Genomic DNA, 14,764 nt, shown 5'->3' on the forward strand with positions numbered 1-14,764 from the left:
TCCCTCCCCGAACCTGCCACCTAGCACCCCCTACCTTTTTGACCTTTTGTGGTGCTGTCCCTGTGAACCTGTGTTACCTCGTGCAACTTGTTGTGCAATTCATAACTGAGAGCATTCCAGGTTTCTTCTTGGGGGTTCTGCTTCAGAAGTCATCATCACAGTTGGGTCATTTGGAGCCTCTTCCTGAGTAGTTTGGCCTCAGCTTGATCACCTCTGAAATTATGGGAGCTGTCAGCCAAGCTCTGGGGAGGGATCAAACAGAAGCTCTCTTTACATAAAAGCACACAGACTGTCTGAACAGTGGCTGCAATTTGCACATTTGTGGCAGCCCTTTGTGAGTGCACCTTCCATATAGGGGATTATACAAATGGTGTCTGCCCAGGAGTGTCTTCGAACTGTGATCTGAACTGGTGGCGGCCCCTACAGGCTCCTTCACAATTGGTGCTTGAATTAACCAATAGAAATAGCAACTCTTGAGGGCAGAACTCCACAATATTTTTTAATGCAATCTGTTTGGGCCCGGATTTGGATCAGGCAACTCTGCTCACCCACCCAGTCACCTGTGGTGATGGTGGCAGTTGCTGGGGTAGTGGTGGGGGGTATGGCAGAGGCTCCTGCTCCTCCTTGCCCACCATCCAGGGCAGTGGCAGTGGAGGCAGGTGGGTCACTGGAGGGTGAAGGCAGAGGATCCCTTCTCCTGTCCGCCGCCAACACAGCAGCCTCAGTGGCTGGTGAGGAAGGAGAAGGTCCTTGTTCCTCCTCCCCTGCCTGCTCCTACCGTTGGTTCCCTCTTCTCACCCAGCTCTCCGCTGTCTGTGCCTCAGGTGGGTTGGCAGTGGGTGGGAATGTGGGAGGGTCATCCTTGAGCCTTCCTTCTGCTGCCTCCCCATCCTGCTTCAACACAGTGGCTTCAGCAGCTGGCAGGAAAGACAGGGTCTCACAGCACTGGTTTTGAATCAGTTGTTTATGCAAATGCAGACAACAGCTTTCTTGTTTTTTTTTTAAATACCCCTCCTATATTTTTGTTTGTTCTGAGATTTTTCTGCAAGCCTGTGTGGTCCACCACTTTAGGGAAACTTCTCCCTGCTTTCAAGGTTGCCTCAGTCTGTGGAGTTAAGCATCCACAGGTGGGGTCATGTTCACAATCTCTATAATAATTCTGTTTTGGTCGTGGACTCTCCTGAACATTCCACACGCTCCCAAATCAGTTGGCTCCCTGATCTGTCACTCAGAAGCTGTCCCTGTCCACTGACTGCGTTGCCTGAGTCTCGCCTCCAATATTCTAAACAGTTTGCTGTTCCTCTCCCCCCAATAGCCAGTCAGAACACAGAGGTCGTTTGCATATGCAGCCTGATTGGCCTTTGCCTCTAACATTCTAAACAGTTTGTTGTTGCTGTTGGAAGTCATTGAATGTGCCCTGAGATAAAATACATATCCCAATTTCCACTTAAGCGGTCACTGGAGTTGCCAATCTCCCTTTGGGGCCTGGAGATCTCCCAGAGATCACCATGTTCCCCAGCCACAGCACATCATTTCCCCTACAGAAAATTTCCCAGCTATTACAATGGCTGCTTTGGGCAGTAGACTCTATGGCATTATACCCTGCTGAGGTCCCTCTGCACCCCAAACCCTGCCCTCCCCAGACTCTACCCCTCAAATCTACAGGTCTGGCCCTCCCCTTAGTGTTGCCAGCCTCCAGGCAGCACCTGGAGATCTCCAAGATCAGTTCTTCTGGAGAGAATGTACCCATGCTTACTAACGTAGCAAATTTGCTGACCTTTCTTAATGCTCTTATGAAAATCATGCTGTTTGGTTTCATTTTCTCCCTTATGAATGGGTGATTCTTTTTAAAAGATGCCTTTCAAATCTGCTATTTCTTTTTGGTACTTGGTCTCTTTATTATAAACTAAACAAAATTGATCATTTTGCTGTTCTATGCTGGATGCGTTTATAATGCTTATCTCCTTCCACCAGTAGGGTTTTTTTCCTTTTTGGGGGGCATAATTTGCTCTCTCAAGACACAGTGTTTCATTGCGTTTTGGTGCCAACTCTGGCACATTAAAACGACACTGATAAGCTAACAGTGGCCTGCTTTGTTGTCTCGCCTTGGCTTATTGTCTGTTTTTAATCTTGAGCTGATTAATTTGTTCAAGAAAGGAGGAAAGAGAGCAGAAGAGACAGCAAGGGGGAAATCGATAGTGGGGCTGGGGATAGAGGGAGGAAGGCTGGGATTTGTAATAAGGTTTGCCTTGGCAGTGGAGAGTGGAAGGTGCATGGAATGAGGTTAAATGTGGGGGGAAATGGTTGCACAAACTTTTATTTTTGACGAGATCAGGCAGGACAGAAATGTTTTTAACAAAATAAAATTTGAGAAAAATCCAAAGAATGGGTTGAATACTGTGACGTGTCAGTGGAAGGAGCCGGTGGTCACAGATACCGTCCCTTGTTCCCCTCTTCCCAACAGTCCCTTCCGACTGCAGGAAAGTTGAGTCCTGGGGTCACGGACCCAAGTGGATTAATAGCCATATGGAGGTGGAAGGGTGCAAAATCGCCTTCCTTGGCTGTTGAATCTGCAGAGCAGCTGCTTGTAGAAGAGGAAGGAGGGGCAATACTGGCTGTACCTCGGTGTAGTCCTCTGACTTGCGTGGCTCATTCTTGCAATGCCAGTATTAGGATGAAATGGTACAAAGTTTGGGAATTTGAGTCTATGATGTCAAGTCACATTGATTTCCAAGATATTAAAGTGATCACGTGCAGTGTTCCCTCTAAGCTGAGTTACTGTGAGCTAGCTCACAGTTTTTTAGCCTCCAGCTCACACATTTTTGTCTTAGCTCAGGAAGGATGGCTCCTGAGGAAACTGATTTATGCAGTAGCCAAATCGCTTGCTCACAACTTTAATCCCAGTAGCTCTCAAAGCAGAATTTTTGCTCACAGGACTCCTTAGTTTAGAGGGAGTATTGATCACATGACTATTCATTATCCCTGGGATATGGATTCCCTGTGACTGCATTTTTCAAGCAGTAATCACACCTATTTGATCATTTAGATGCTGGAAACATTTGATACTGGTGGGTCTCCATGCCCTTGTGTTCCCATCTCAGGTGTTTATTAACATGGAAGGGAAATCACATTGGCTTGTAAACAGGTTTTAATGGGCTCCCTCAGCAAACCGTAAAACTACTAGAAAATGGGATAATCTTTCCATGTGTTACTAGATCTGAACTGGCTTTGTACAGCTTGTGATACACCCAGCTGTGTGTGGTGGTCCCTCCAGGGCTCTATAAATCGAGCTAGTCTTAACTGTGACCACTTTATGGGCTCTTGTGGTGGGAAAAATCGGCAAACCCAAACCATCTGGGTCACATCTTCACATCTGGAAAGTCCAAATAGAATAAAGAAGCAGCTAAATGTTTGTAAATTTGCTTTGTGCTTGAAGCTCTGTCCTCAGAAGAACAGTTTGCTGCCCACTGGCCTGGAAGCAGAAGATTCTCTTGGGAAAAAATGTGGACAACACCAACACTGGGCTACTGTAGGCAAGAATAACTGTGACTTGACATTTCCCACATGTTTGCTTTTGTATGCCTTGACATCTGCAGGAAAGAGCCATGTGCTCTTTGACTTCATTAAGTAGCCTCTGTCGTCAAAAGCAGCTTCAAAGATTTTTTTTTTTTACCAGGTTCCTATATCATGATGGCTAAATGCAGCCTCTGGGTTCTGAGGTGGTATGCAGTTGCTGAAGTTTGTGCTTGTGTGACAGTGGAGAGAAAAGTCTTCAATCCTTGTTTTGGGGCTTCAAAGAAATATCTGCCTGGCCAGTATAAGACACAGAATGTTAGGCTGTATTGCCCTTTGAGCTGATCCAACTTGGCTGCTCTTGTGTTCTTCTTAGAACTTGACTTTCTTGGTAGAATGTGCGCTGGGTTTTCGCGTCCGAGGAATTCCCACCTTTTAAAAATGGAAAATGGATGCAGAGCTGAAAGCTCTGTGACTCTAGTGACACTATCTCATGTCACCTGACTCTTTCAGAGAACAAAATATTTTTTCTCTTAAAACTTGAAAGATAATAGAGAAGGGAATCAAGATGGGGATTAGGGTTGCATTGCATATTTTGCTTTTTGCTTGAAAAGCTGGATGACTGTGCATGAATTATAGCCTTTATGTTTCCCAGCAGTGCCTTGATTTTTTCTGCCTGTGATGTGCAGCTGTGAATGGCACCGAAGCCTTGCAACTGTGAAGCCTACATATGCATAGAGAGCTAGCTTGGTTTAACAGTTAGAGTGTTGGGCTAGGACCTAGGAAACCCAAGTTCGAATCCCCACTGTAACATGGAATTTTGCTGGTGACCTTGGGCCAGTCACTTTCTCTGGGTAACCTAACTCACAGTGTTGTTGTGAGGATAACATTGAGGAGAGAACAATGTTGTAAGCCACTTTGGGACTCCCTCGGGTAGAAAAGTGGGGTATAAATAAGTAAAAAAGACACCCCTTCATATAATATATTTTTTGGCTTGTGGATGGTCTCCCATGCTAAACGTACCCGCTCAGGTGGCCATGCAGAGATTCCCACAATATTTGTGGTTTTTCAGCCTCAAAGAAGCAATAACATGGATAATGGTGACATCTGGACAGGAGACGAGACCTCTCTTTCAAACCAGCTTCAATTATGGTCTGTCCCTCGCCTTAGAGAGAGTCAGTTCTGAGCTAATGAGCAACACAGATACTCACGATAATTTAAAATAAAAAGCAGTGGTGTGTGTGGGGGTGTACGATTTGGATTGGGACCATGGCTCTAGGGAAGTGAGGGGGGGGATTATCTGCAGTCTATGCATACTAATTTAAACATGCACAGTGTTGTGTGTAGAGGGCTCCGGTTGTATGAATATCCAAGTCATGCACTTAACTTGCAGTTGCGGTAGATTATATCAGTTGTTCTAGCCATAGTCAGGAGTGGACTGGGAAGTGAAAATGGCTCTGGAGCGGCCCAACTGAGCAGACCTTGTGGTGCTACAAGTCAGCACCTCAGGGGCTACTGATCTCAGTGGCACGAACAATGGGCTTTGGTTCTTCCTTTGCCTCATCGCACAGAATAGCAGCAGTGCAGGAGACGACAGCTGGTGAGCTGATACCCATTACTGGTGAAGAGTCTGAGCCAAGCTGCCCTTGGGGCGCATGCACCGTTGCTGGGGCTTGGCCTGCAGTGGCCCTTTAGGGCAATGGCCCGTCAGGAAATTTCCCAGTAAGTTCAATGGCCAGTCTGCTACTGGTCACAGTCTTAGTGTTCAGCAGACTTGCATATTGACTGCCATTTAGTGAAAGAATATTGACTTACAGCAGTGTCCTTCGGATAATCAGTACAAGCATAATATAGTTCCCAAACTTGCCTTTTGGCATTTAGTTAAAAAACCCCCCACAAACTTGCCTTTTGGCAATGCTGCTGTGAAAAAGGGGGCGTGAATCACTGTTTAAAGAAACTGTCAGGCAATGCCTCCCTGACTTTTGGGCAAGGATCAACAGTAGTTAAGCATATGTTTATGTGTTCTATATAAAAACCCAATTAACAACTCCATCATCTTAGAGGGGCTGAGCCCCCATAGGCAGAGCTTTTTGGGGGTGTGGGGAAGTGGTGTCAGAACTCTCAAGGGGGAAGCAAAGTTTTCAATCTGGATACTGAAAACTCATGAACTTTTAAACATTTTTAAAATAATTTTGTTGAAGAGGTTTCGGAACTCTGTTCTGGTGCATTCCCCCAGAAAAAAGTCACCTATGGGTGACTTCAACTGAGAGGAAGGGGGTTTATCCTTATTCTCCTTCTCTCTGGCCATCATTCCTTGGCAGACTTCCTGCATTTGTGAATCTGAGTGGGGATGTTTTCTCCCCATTCCCAAATCCCTGTCTCTTCCTTAATTTAAAGGATCCCACCAGGATCAGACCAGTGGTCCATGTCATGTATCTATCATATTTTCTCACAGTGACCAGATGCTCAGAAAGTCTGCAAGCAGGGAACCAATCCTTAACCCTTCCCCTGGAGTTGCCCGCCACAGCAGTTGGCATCCAGAGGTTCACTGCCTCTGAATCCTCAAGTCTCACTTAATCATTGCGGCTAATAGCCATTGATGGAGGTGTCTACCTTGAATTTGCCTGTTGCCCTTTTAAGGCTGTCATCTTAGCTAGTGACTGTCATGATTTCCTGTGGCAGCAAATCCCATAAATGTGCTTTGTGGAAATGTCAGTTTCATTGGGTGCTATGGTTGCCATCTCTAGGTTGGGAAATTCCTGGAGATTTTGAGGGTGGAGCCTGGGGAAGGCAGGAGGTGAGGGCCCTCATCAGGGTATAACGCCATAGAGTCCAGTCTCCAAAGCAGCCATTTTCTTCTTGGGAACTGATCTCTGTAGCCTGGAGATCAGTTGTAATCCTGGAAGATCTCCAGACACCACCCGGAGGTTGACAATCCCGTTGGGTGCCTCTACTGTCATGGAGGAGGGAGAAAAAATTCTTCAACCCATGCATAATTTTATCATTACCATGTTACCCTCCTCTCAGGCATTTCCCCCCAAAAAACTAAAAATTGTATTGCAATTGAGAGGTAGGTTAGGGTGAAAGTATGTGATTGGCCCAAGCTTACCTTGGAAGTTCCATGGCAGAGTAGGATTCAAACCTGGGTCTAGGGATGGGCATGAACAGAACCACAAAGCAAAATTTGTGATGAATTGTGTCCTGTTTGTGGTTCAGGAACAGAAGTTCATGATGGGTTCACTGTCGCAAACTTCCAAGAACTTTTAGAGTGGTTCATGGATGGAACAGAAAGCAGGAGCTTAAAAGGATCGGAGTCCCTTTAAACCCCTGCTTTCTGTTCCCTGTGAAAGCAGCAAAAACAACTGCATGGTGGTTAGGCGATCCTGCCACTCATAAGAACATAAGAAAAGCCAAAGTTGGATCAGGCCAATGTGCCTGACCACCATCTTGGTAATGGTTTTAGTTGATGTTCAGTATAGGTTCTAATCTTGTGTAATTATGTTCAAACTGTTCTAAATCCATTGTTTATGTTTATTGTTGTAACTTGCACTGAGCCCTGCTATGTAGGGGAGGGTGGGCTAGAAATCCAAATAAATAAATAAATAAGATTGTTCCAGAGGCCTTTGCAATGTCAGTTTTAGAGGTGAGCCCTCTTGGCGTTCCAGAAGCTACCCAGTAATGCCACCTTATGACTCTTTCCCTGAGAGGGCATCTGAGACATCATGGTAAAGCTAATGAACTGCTGGAATTCTCTGTTTCTCCTTCTGCACCAGAGAAATACCAATCAATATCATGAAAACATTAGCATTGGGAAACATTAGCAATGTCTGCAATGAGATCCACATCTGTGTTGAAAAATTTGTGAAAACACAATCTGTGTCACAAGTGTGAGTTTATATGTGGGCATGCATTAAAGGTTGCTAATGTACGCTGTTTTTTGTATGTTTTTTTTTTTAAAAAAATCTGCAGTTGATCACGTCGTTTCAGAGCCGGGGAACAGCTTGCTCTCTGCATTTGACCAGTGGCGTGAATGGGCTGACAGCAAGTCCTGCTGCGATTACTCTTTGCATGTGGACATCACAGAGTGGCATAAAGGAGTTCAGGAAGAGATGGAAGCATTGGTTAAAGACCATGGTGAGCTGGAGAACTGTTTGGAGGCTCAGTTACTTTTCAGGCTAATGTGAGATTAAAGGAACATCTCCACCCTAGCCATAGCTGTGGATCCTGTTTTTCATGTTTTTCTGAAGTGGGCACATGGTCTAGCTGTGCAAGCTTCAGATATAGTTCTCCAGAAAACCTTCCTAGGGCTTAAGCAGATTGGATGAAGGTCAGACATCTCTGCCTATCTATAAAATGCACATTTTAGGCTTGTGCAGCTTCAGTTTGACTTATGCCCATACAGCCTTCACTCAGCAGCACCTTAAAGACTAACATAATATGTGGCAGGGGATGAGCTTTCGTGAGTCACTGCTCACTTCTTCAGTGACTCACGAAAGCTCATCCCCTGCCACATATTTTGTTAGTCTTTAAGGTGCTACAGGGCTCTTGCTCTTTTCTACTGCTACAGACAGAGTAACACAGCTACCCATCTTGATCAACCTTCACTCAGTTTCACTAATCAAAATCAGACATGCTCTTCATCCCATCTATTTGAGTTCTTATTGTTGGTTGATGTGGGAGGCATTCATGTGCCTGCATTCATGGTTAAAGGTAATTGTGAATTGGCAGTTCAGATTCATAAACTGCTAACGGACATGGTTGCAAGGCAAAAAATTTCCCCTCTTTTACAGTGGCCAGTGGTTACAAGCAAACAAATTATACCAACAGACTGCCCAATCTGGAATCCACAAATAAGCCTAGAATAAATATCTGTTGGCACAGATGAATTAAGCTTGCATTTGGCCTTTGGTGTTCTGGATTAAGGTAGCATTAAAAATGACAGATGAAAGACATAATTGTTGAAAGACATTATTATTGGTATGATGCAGTGGGACTGTTCTTACATCCTCAGCTTTGTAGATTTGATGCAGCTTAAACATCTTTCTCTATCTTTCCCTCTTTTCCTCTTGCGTTTCAAATAGGAGTGAATTCCTTCTTGGTTTACATGGCCTTCAAGGATCATTTTCAGCTAACAGATTCTCAGGTATGTGAACTTCTTGATTGGTACATGGGTTTTATAGTGGCCATGGTTGTGATACATGATTGGATCCATGAGCTCTGGAGGTTGGAACAGGAATGTTTTCTTTCCTGCACTTAAAAATAGACTAGATCAGTGAGACTGCTACTTCAGTTAGTCTGTTTCATTGGGTATGGCAGACTTCTGCTGTAAAATGGGCAAGTGGTATTGGGTAGCAGAAACAACCCTTTGAGCTTTGCTGTATTTGCTAATAAGGTGAAGCTTATAAACTCCCTCCAGGTCCTTTTGAATATCATGAAATTTTTGGATGATGGAGTGGACTTTAGAAAGAGAATGTAGAGTTTTTCTGGGTACTATTGATTGGAAGAACTAATGTGTATGATTACAGAGGTACTGGAACTAGTTTGCAATTGTGATTCTCTGGTTTCCTACTCATAGTTGTTGCTGTCCAGTGTGGCTTAATGGACAGAGTGTGGAAGGCCAAGGTTCAAACCCTGATTTAGCTGCAATGCTTGTTGGGTGATTTTGGGCAGTATATTTGACCCCCTACCCCACCTTGGCCAATTGGTAAACCTGTTTGCCAAATAAGGGACAAGACATTTTGTTGTAGGCAATAGCTCATCTGCTTTGCATGCAGTAGGTCCCAAGGCCAGTTCCTGGTATCTCCAGTTGGAGTTGGAGAAACCTTTCCCTGCTTGAGATCCTGGTGATCTACTGCCAGTAAGAGCAAATGAGATGACCGGGGGGGGGGGGGAGGGAACCAGTGTTCTGATACAGTGTAAGAGAGCTTCCTGTGAATAATTCTACGAATTCTGAGATCAAGAGAACCATGGAACTTTTATTTTGAGGCCCAGTGGGCTTGAGACTTGGGATTTATTCTACAAATGCTGAGAAGGCGGGGCCTGGATAGGACAACACTGTGTAAGCCACCACCAAGTCCATAATGAAAGAAAGATGGTGCCGAAATGTAATACATTGGAAGCATTATAGTAACATCCTTTCTGTCTCTTAGATATATGAGGTCTTGAGCGTGATGCGTGACATCGGCGCCATTGCCCAAGTCCATGCTGAGAATGGTGACATCATTGCTGAGGTACCTTTTGATGCTTGCTGGTATGGTTAGTGATGTGTGGCACAAGGGGAAAGATTTGGTCTCTGCACCACAGAACCTACAATTGCAACACTGTGGGTGCATTCAGACGGGGCGTTTCAGCCGGCATAAACTGCACCGGTTCCAACCGGTGCAGTTTATGCCAGCTGAAATGCGATCACACTTACCTCCCGTCTGCGGAGCCCATCGCTGTACGCTCGTTCACACACAGTGGGCGTTGGTGGTTTGTTTTTTTAAACTCAGTTTGCGCATGCGCATAGGCACCCATCCACAGAATGGCGATCTTCGCGCATGCGCAAAACACCCCATCCAGAAAAGCATGCCCTGAAGAGAGGACTTACCTTTAAAGTTTAAAGAGCAAACTGGCCTCCCTGAGGTCCCGGACTTTAAAACTTTAAACTAAGGACCTTTTCCCTTTTTTAAAAAACAAACGCGGGGCGAAGCTTCGCCCAAGCACGTATCCCCGACCTAACAAAAAAAATGGTGGGTGAAAAGTGGAAGCCTCGGGCTTCCGAACGGAAGTGGCTCTACAACGGTGGAGAGCGATCAGACAGGGGGTAAAGCGGTTACAACCGGTGCACTCAGGATACCACCACTTGGGGACCTAGTGGCAGAATACACCGGTTTAAAGCTCTTTGCAACAGTTAGGGACAGAAGGCAGATGTTCTGTGTATGAACGCCGGTGAGTACACCGATTCCAACCAGCACCTATACCATTGTAAATGCCCCGTCTGAACGCACCCTGTCAGTGGGAGGTGACAGAGAAGAAGAGGGGGAAAGGAATGGGCAGGGACAACAACAGAAGGAATATTTTAGAGATACATTTCCTGTATATTTTGACTTCAGTTGAAGGACATCTGAGCACCTCTGATCCTGTTCATACAGGGTGCTGTAAGGCAGGATGTAGCTGAGCTCACAACATTGTTGCCTTCTCTACCTGGCTAGCGAGGTTAGCCTAGGCACATAGAGAGTTCCTTTTGTTGGTTTTCCCCAGCCTTTTATTATGCAGAGTTGGTGTGATACAATGGTCAGAATGTCAGACTAGCTGGGGGGGGGGGGGCCAGGCTCAGAAATCTCATTTTTATGCTGCTGTTTCCTGAGGAACTCAGAACACTGCATGTGATTCTCTCTTCTTCACTTTTATCCTTGCAACAATCCTGTGGGGTAGGCAACAAATGACCAAGGTGACATCATCCAGGGAGTTTCATGAGGGGGAAGGATCTGAACCCAGCTCTTCCTGCTCAGACATGTTAATGGCTTTCCTTGTCCTCTTTAGCCATGAGGCTCACTAGATGACCAGGGATCAGTTGTGCTGTGTCTCTCAGGACCAAACTAGATGTTATGGTAGCCACGGGTCCAACCAATTTTGGCCATTTAAAAATGCCTCAGGGACACAATCCTGATTGGGCCATTCCACCGTGGGACTAAGTGATGTTGTTCACCCCACCACCCTATCTTTCCAAGTGCCAAAGCAGCCTGTTTCAGCAGTAGAAGAAGAGGAGATTGGATTTATACCCCGCCCTTCACAACCTGAAAGAGTCTCAGAGCAGTTTACAGTCTCCCTTCTCTTCCCCACAGCAGACACCCTGTGGGGTAGGTGGGGTTGAGAGAGCTCTTTTGAGAACTATACATGAGAGAACAGCTCTGAAAGAACTTGTAACTAACCCAAGGTCACACCAGCAGCTGCATGTGGAGGTGTAGGGACCCGGTTCTCCTAGATTAGAGTCTGTGCTTCTAACCACTACACCAAACAGAGAGCGTTGAAAAGGTGCTCACAAGGTAGGGGGACCCAAGATTGCCTGGTCCCACTGCACCCTGGGCCCCCTGGTGGCATTTTGAAATGGCCAAATTCTTTTTTGAAACAACATTGACAGCCATGGGTTAGACACAACTTGTTTGGGTCTCAGCCTAACATACCTTGCAGAGTTATTGTGAAGATAAAATGAGATAGGTCCATGCACACCACCTTGAGCATCTTGGAAGAAGGATGCCATAAAAATGTGGTCGGAGGGAGGCCCGGGACTCTTATGTCTCACAAGTCTTAGTTCGTCACCTTTTAGGTTTTACCTCTGCTGTTGCTTCTGGGCTGCCTCACAGAAATCCCTACATTTAAAATAGTTCCCTTTCATGACCCTCAGGAAGGGTTACAACAGATTTCATCAAACAGTAGAAATAAATCAAACAATAAGGCCAAGAAAACCTACACACATATTTTGCAAAACACAATGAGTCCCCAGCTGAGAAGCAGTCGTAACTCAAGCAACCATTGGCCAAAAAACAAATCACTGCAGTTTAAACTCTGAAAGCCCCTCCCTCCTTTTAAGAAACAAATCATTTTCAGGAATGTCTCATCTGGTTTATTCTTTAAAAAAAAGAAACTCGGGGAAGTCCCATAGTTCAGCAGCAGAGCATATTCATGAAGCCCGAGGTCAAATTCCCAGCATCTCCAGTTACAGGATCTCAGTGTTCAGGGTCAGTGTGACTGTGACCCGAAAGAGCTGCTGCCAGTGGAAAATATTGGACCAGTAATCTGACTGGATAGAAAACACTTTTCATGTATGTTTATAAGCAGTTGTTCATTATCCAGTCATTAGAAGTTGGGCAGGTTGTCAGCAGACGGGGTCTTACGTAGAGTGAGCATGGATCAAGGGTCTCAAGTTTCTCTTGCATAAAATATTTCTGAGCTCTGCTCCTTTTTTCTCTTTCAGGAGCAGCAAAGGATCTTGGAGCTGGGAATCACTGGACCCGAGGGGCATGTTCTGAGTAGGCCCGAAGAGGTGAGTGTGGCTGCTTATCTCTTAGCCTTGACTGAATCCCACTATTCCAGTCAATACTACCGATCTAGAAGAGCCCAATCTTGATGGCTGTCTTGATTTGCACACGTGTTGGTAATAGAGAAGGAGACATTACTACACAGAAAATGGGCTCTTGGTCCATCTAGACCAAACCTTTTGAACAGCTGGCCTCCACAAAGGTCCCGTCAAGGGCATGAGAGTCTTCAACTTTGTGGGCTGTTTGTCCTATTTCCCAGCTGTTGTCACACAATCTGTTTCCCAATATCCAGCCTATAGTGGGGGGGGGGAATTTTGAAGGAGCAGGTGAGCTACAGGGTTGGTGCTGGAAGGGGGAAGGGGATCAGGTCAGGCCAAGGAGCTGGGTGGAGGAGCTACTTGAGTGAGTGAGGTTCAATTCCGGAGGAGCAGTAAATTGGAAGGGAAGTGGGGAGGCTTTCTGGAATGTGATTGAGAAAACCAGCAGGTCCACTGTCTTCAAAGGGATTGATGCAGCAGCCCCCTTGCCTACCTGTGCTCCTTCAGGGACATCTCTGCATCCCAGTAGATGAAAATGGAGGGAAAGGTGCATTACTGTAGTACAAGACAAGGATGTGTGGACCTACTAAATCCAAGTGGGAGATATCTTCTGCACCCTTATGGCCTTGGGAGGAAGAGGGAGGATGGCAAAGGAGGTGGGAAAGATGGTCATCACACAGACTGAAGTCTTAGGAGTTCTGCTACAGAGTGAGTTAACATTTCTTGGCAGTGTGTGTGGTGACTAAGTCCATCCAGGCTGTGACTGCAGTGTACGGAGACTTGAAAGGCGACATTTCATAGCTGTGTCTCCCCACCCACATGGGAAAGGCTGCAGCAATGTTTTATGTGGTTTCAGTAATGGTACTTTGCCTCATGTGAGGGCCAGGAATATTTGCAGCAGCCTCAAGCATTACAGTTTCTTCCCCATGTAAAGAAACAGAAATCCTCTGGGTTTTAATGGTGTCTTTAGAATGTCAAATTGTGCCCTAAGGCAACCTGAATTCTGTAGTATATAAATGATACAAATTAAGGATCTCTGCATAATTCTTTTTTCTGCTATTCCTAGCAGAAGAGGAACGTACTGTACAGTGTGCTAAAGTCCCCCTCCCATTGGCAAACTTATCCAGCCACCTGGTTGTCTCCACAACCTGCCACCCCCGGGATTTAGCTGGACATTTCAAATCATATTTCCAAAATCATATGACTGCCAAGTTTCCTGCATGCCTTTCTACCTATCCACCTAAAAAGTCATCTTAAACTCTGGGCAATACAGTTCTGTTAAGAGACTTAACAGTGCAGTTTCCAGTGCCGTTGGAAATTTAGTCTGGATCCAACCCAGTAGGCTTAGAAGTGTTTAATTCTGTTTAGGGTTTCATTGTAAGGCTACAATCATAAGCATACTTATTTGCAGACCATACCCATTGAACTCACTGCTAGATTCTGAATAAATATCCTTAGAAGCTGTAGGACTTCAACACAGAAACGTTCAACTTATTTAAGGTCAAACCAGAAATGAACTGGGGGGTTTCTGGTTAGATATCTTGAATTTTGTTGTCCTTGTTGCTGTTTGCTCTCAGGCAGCTACTGGATGTGGCAACTTTAACTGGAGCAGCAATAATGGAGGAGTCTAAGGTTTGTCCCAAATGCTGTTTTCCTGATCTAGGCTGCGGTCACACGGAGCATTAGCCACGCTACAGAGACGGAAGATAGGTGGATTTTCCGGGCGCGATCACAGCACCACATCTGGGAAGCGTAGAGCTCCCGTGGCGAACCCAAGGCTTCCCGCCGAAGATGCGGGGTAAAAAACTAGTACCTCCGAGGTTCTAGTTTCTGGAAACGGCGGGGCAAGGGCAGGCGCCTGATCGCGTTTCCGGTGGTAGGTCGTGGCATCCGGCGCCCGCCCATGTCCTGTCGCTAAAAGGTTCCCCCCCCCAAGTCTCCATGGGATGCGCACAAGCACCCAACGGCACATGTGCACACTTTAGCCCCCCCTCTTTTCCGTACCCCCCCCACTCCTGGCTCGGTGTTGGATCCCCAAGCATCGAGAATAAATCCACGTTTCAGAAAAGCAAAATTTATTTCAAAGCTTTGGAAAGATACTCAAACAAGTTCTTTGTTAGGAATGGGTACAAACAGCTAGGGCAAGCATAATAAAGGGATTTGAACCAGGTACATAACCAATGGGTCACTTTC

General features: G+C 45.8%; 1 protein-coding gene across 1 annotated transcript in view; it reads left to right on the forward strand.

Moving 5' to 3' along the window:
• LOC107111678 (dihydropyrimidinase-related protein 2) overlaps nt 1-14,764 on the forward strand; it is a 74,286-nt gene that overhangs the window by 33,201 nt on the left and 26,321 nt on the right. Inside the window, exons 4-7 of the mRNA XM_015412684.1 lie at nt 7,483-7,647; nt 8,595-8,656; nt 9,663-9,743; nt 12,470-12,538. Coding sequence (XP_015268170.1) covers nt 7,483-7,647; nt 8,595-8,656; nt 9,663-9,743; nt 12,470-12,538 — 377 coding nt within the window. The remainder of the gene's footprint in view (nt 1-7,482; nt 7,648-8,594; nt 8,657-9,662; nt 9,744-12,469; nt 12,539-14,764) is intronic.

Source organism: Gekko japonicus, unplaced genomic scaffold (assembly GCF_001447785.1).
Source record: "Gekko japonicus isolate JY-2015 unplaced genomic scaffold, Gekko_japonicus_V1.1 scaffold499, whole genome shotgun sequence".
Classification (NCBI taxonomy): Eukaryota; Metazoa; Chordata; class Lepidosauria; order Squamata; family Gekkonidae; genus Gekko; species Gekko japonicus.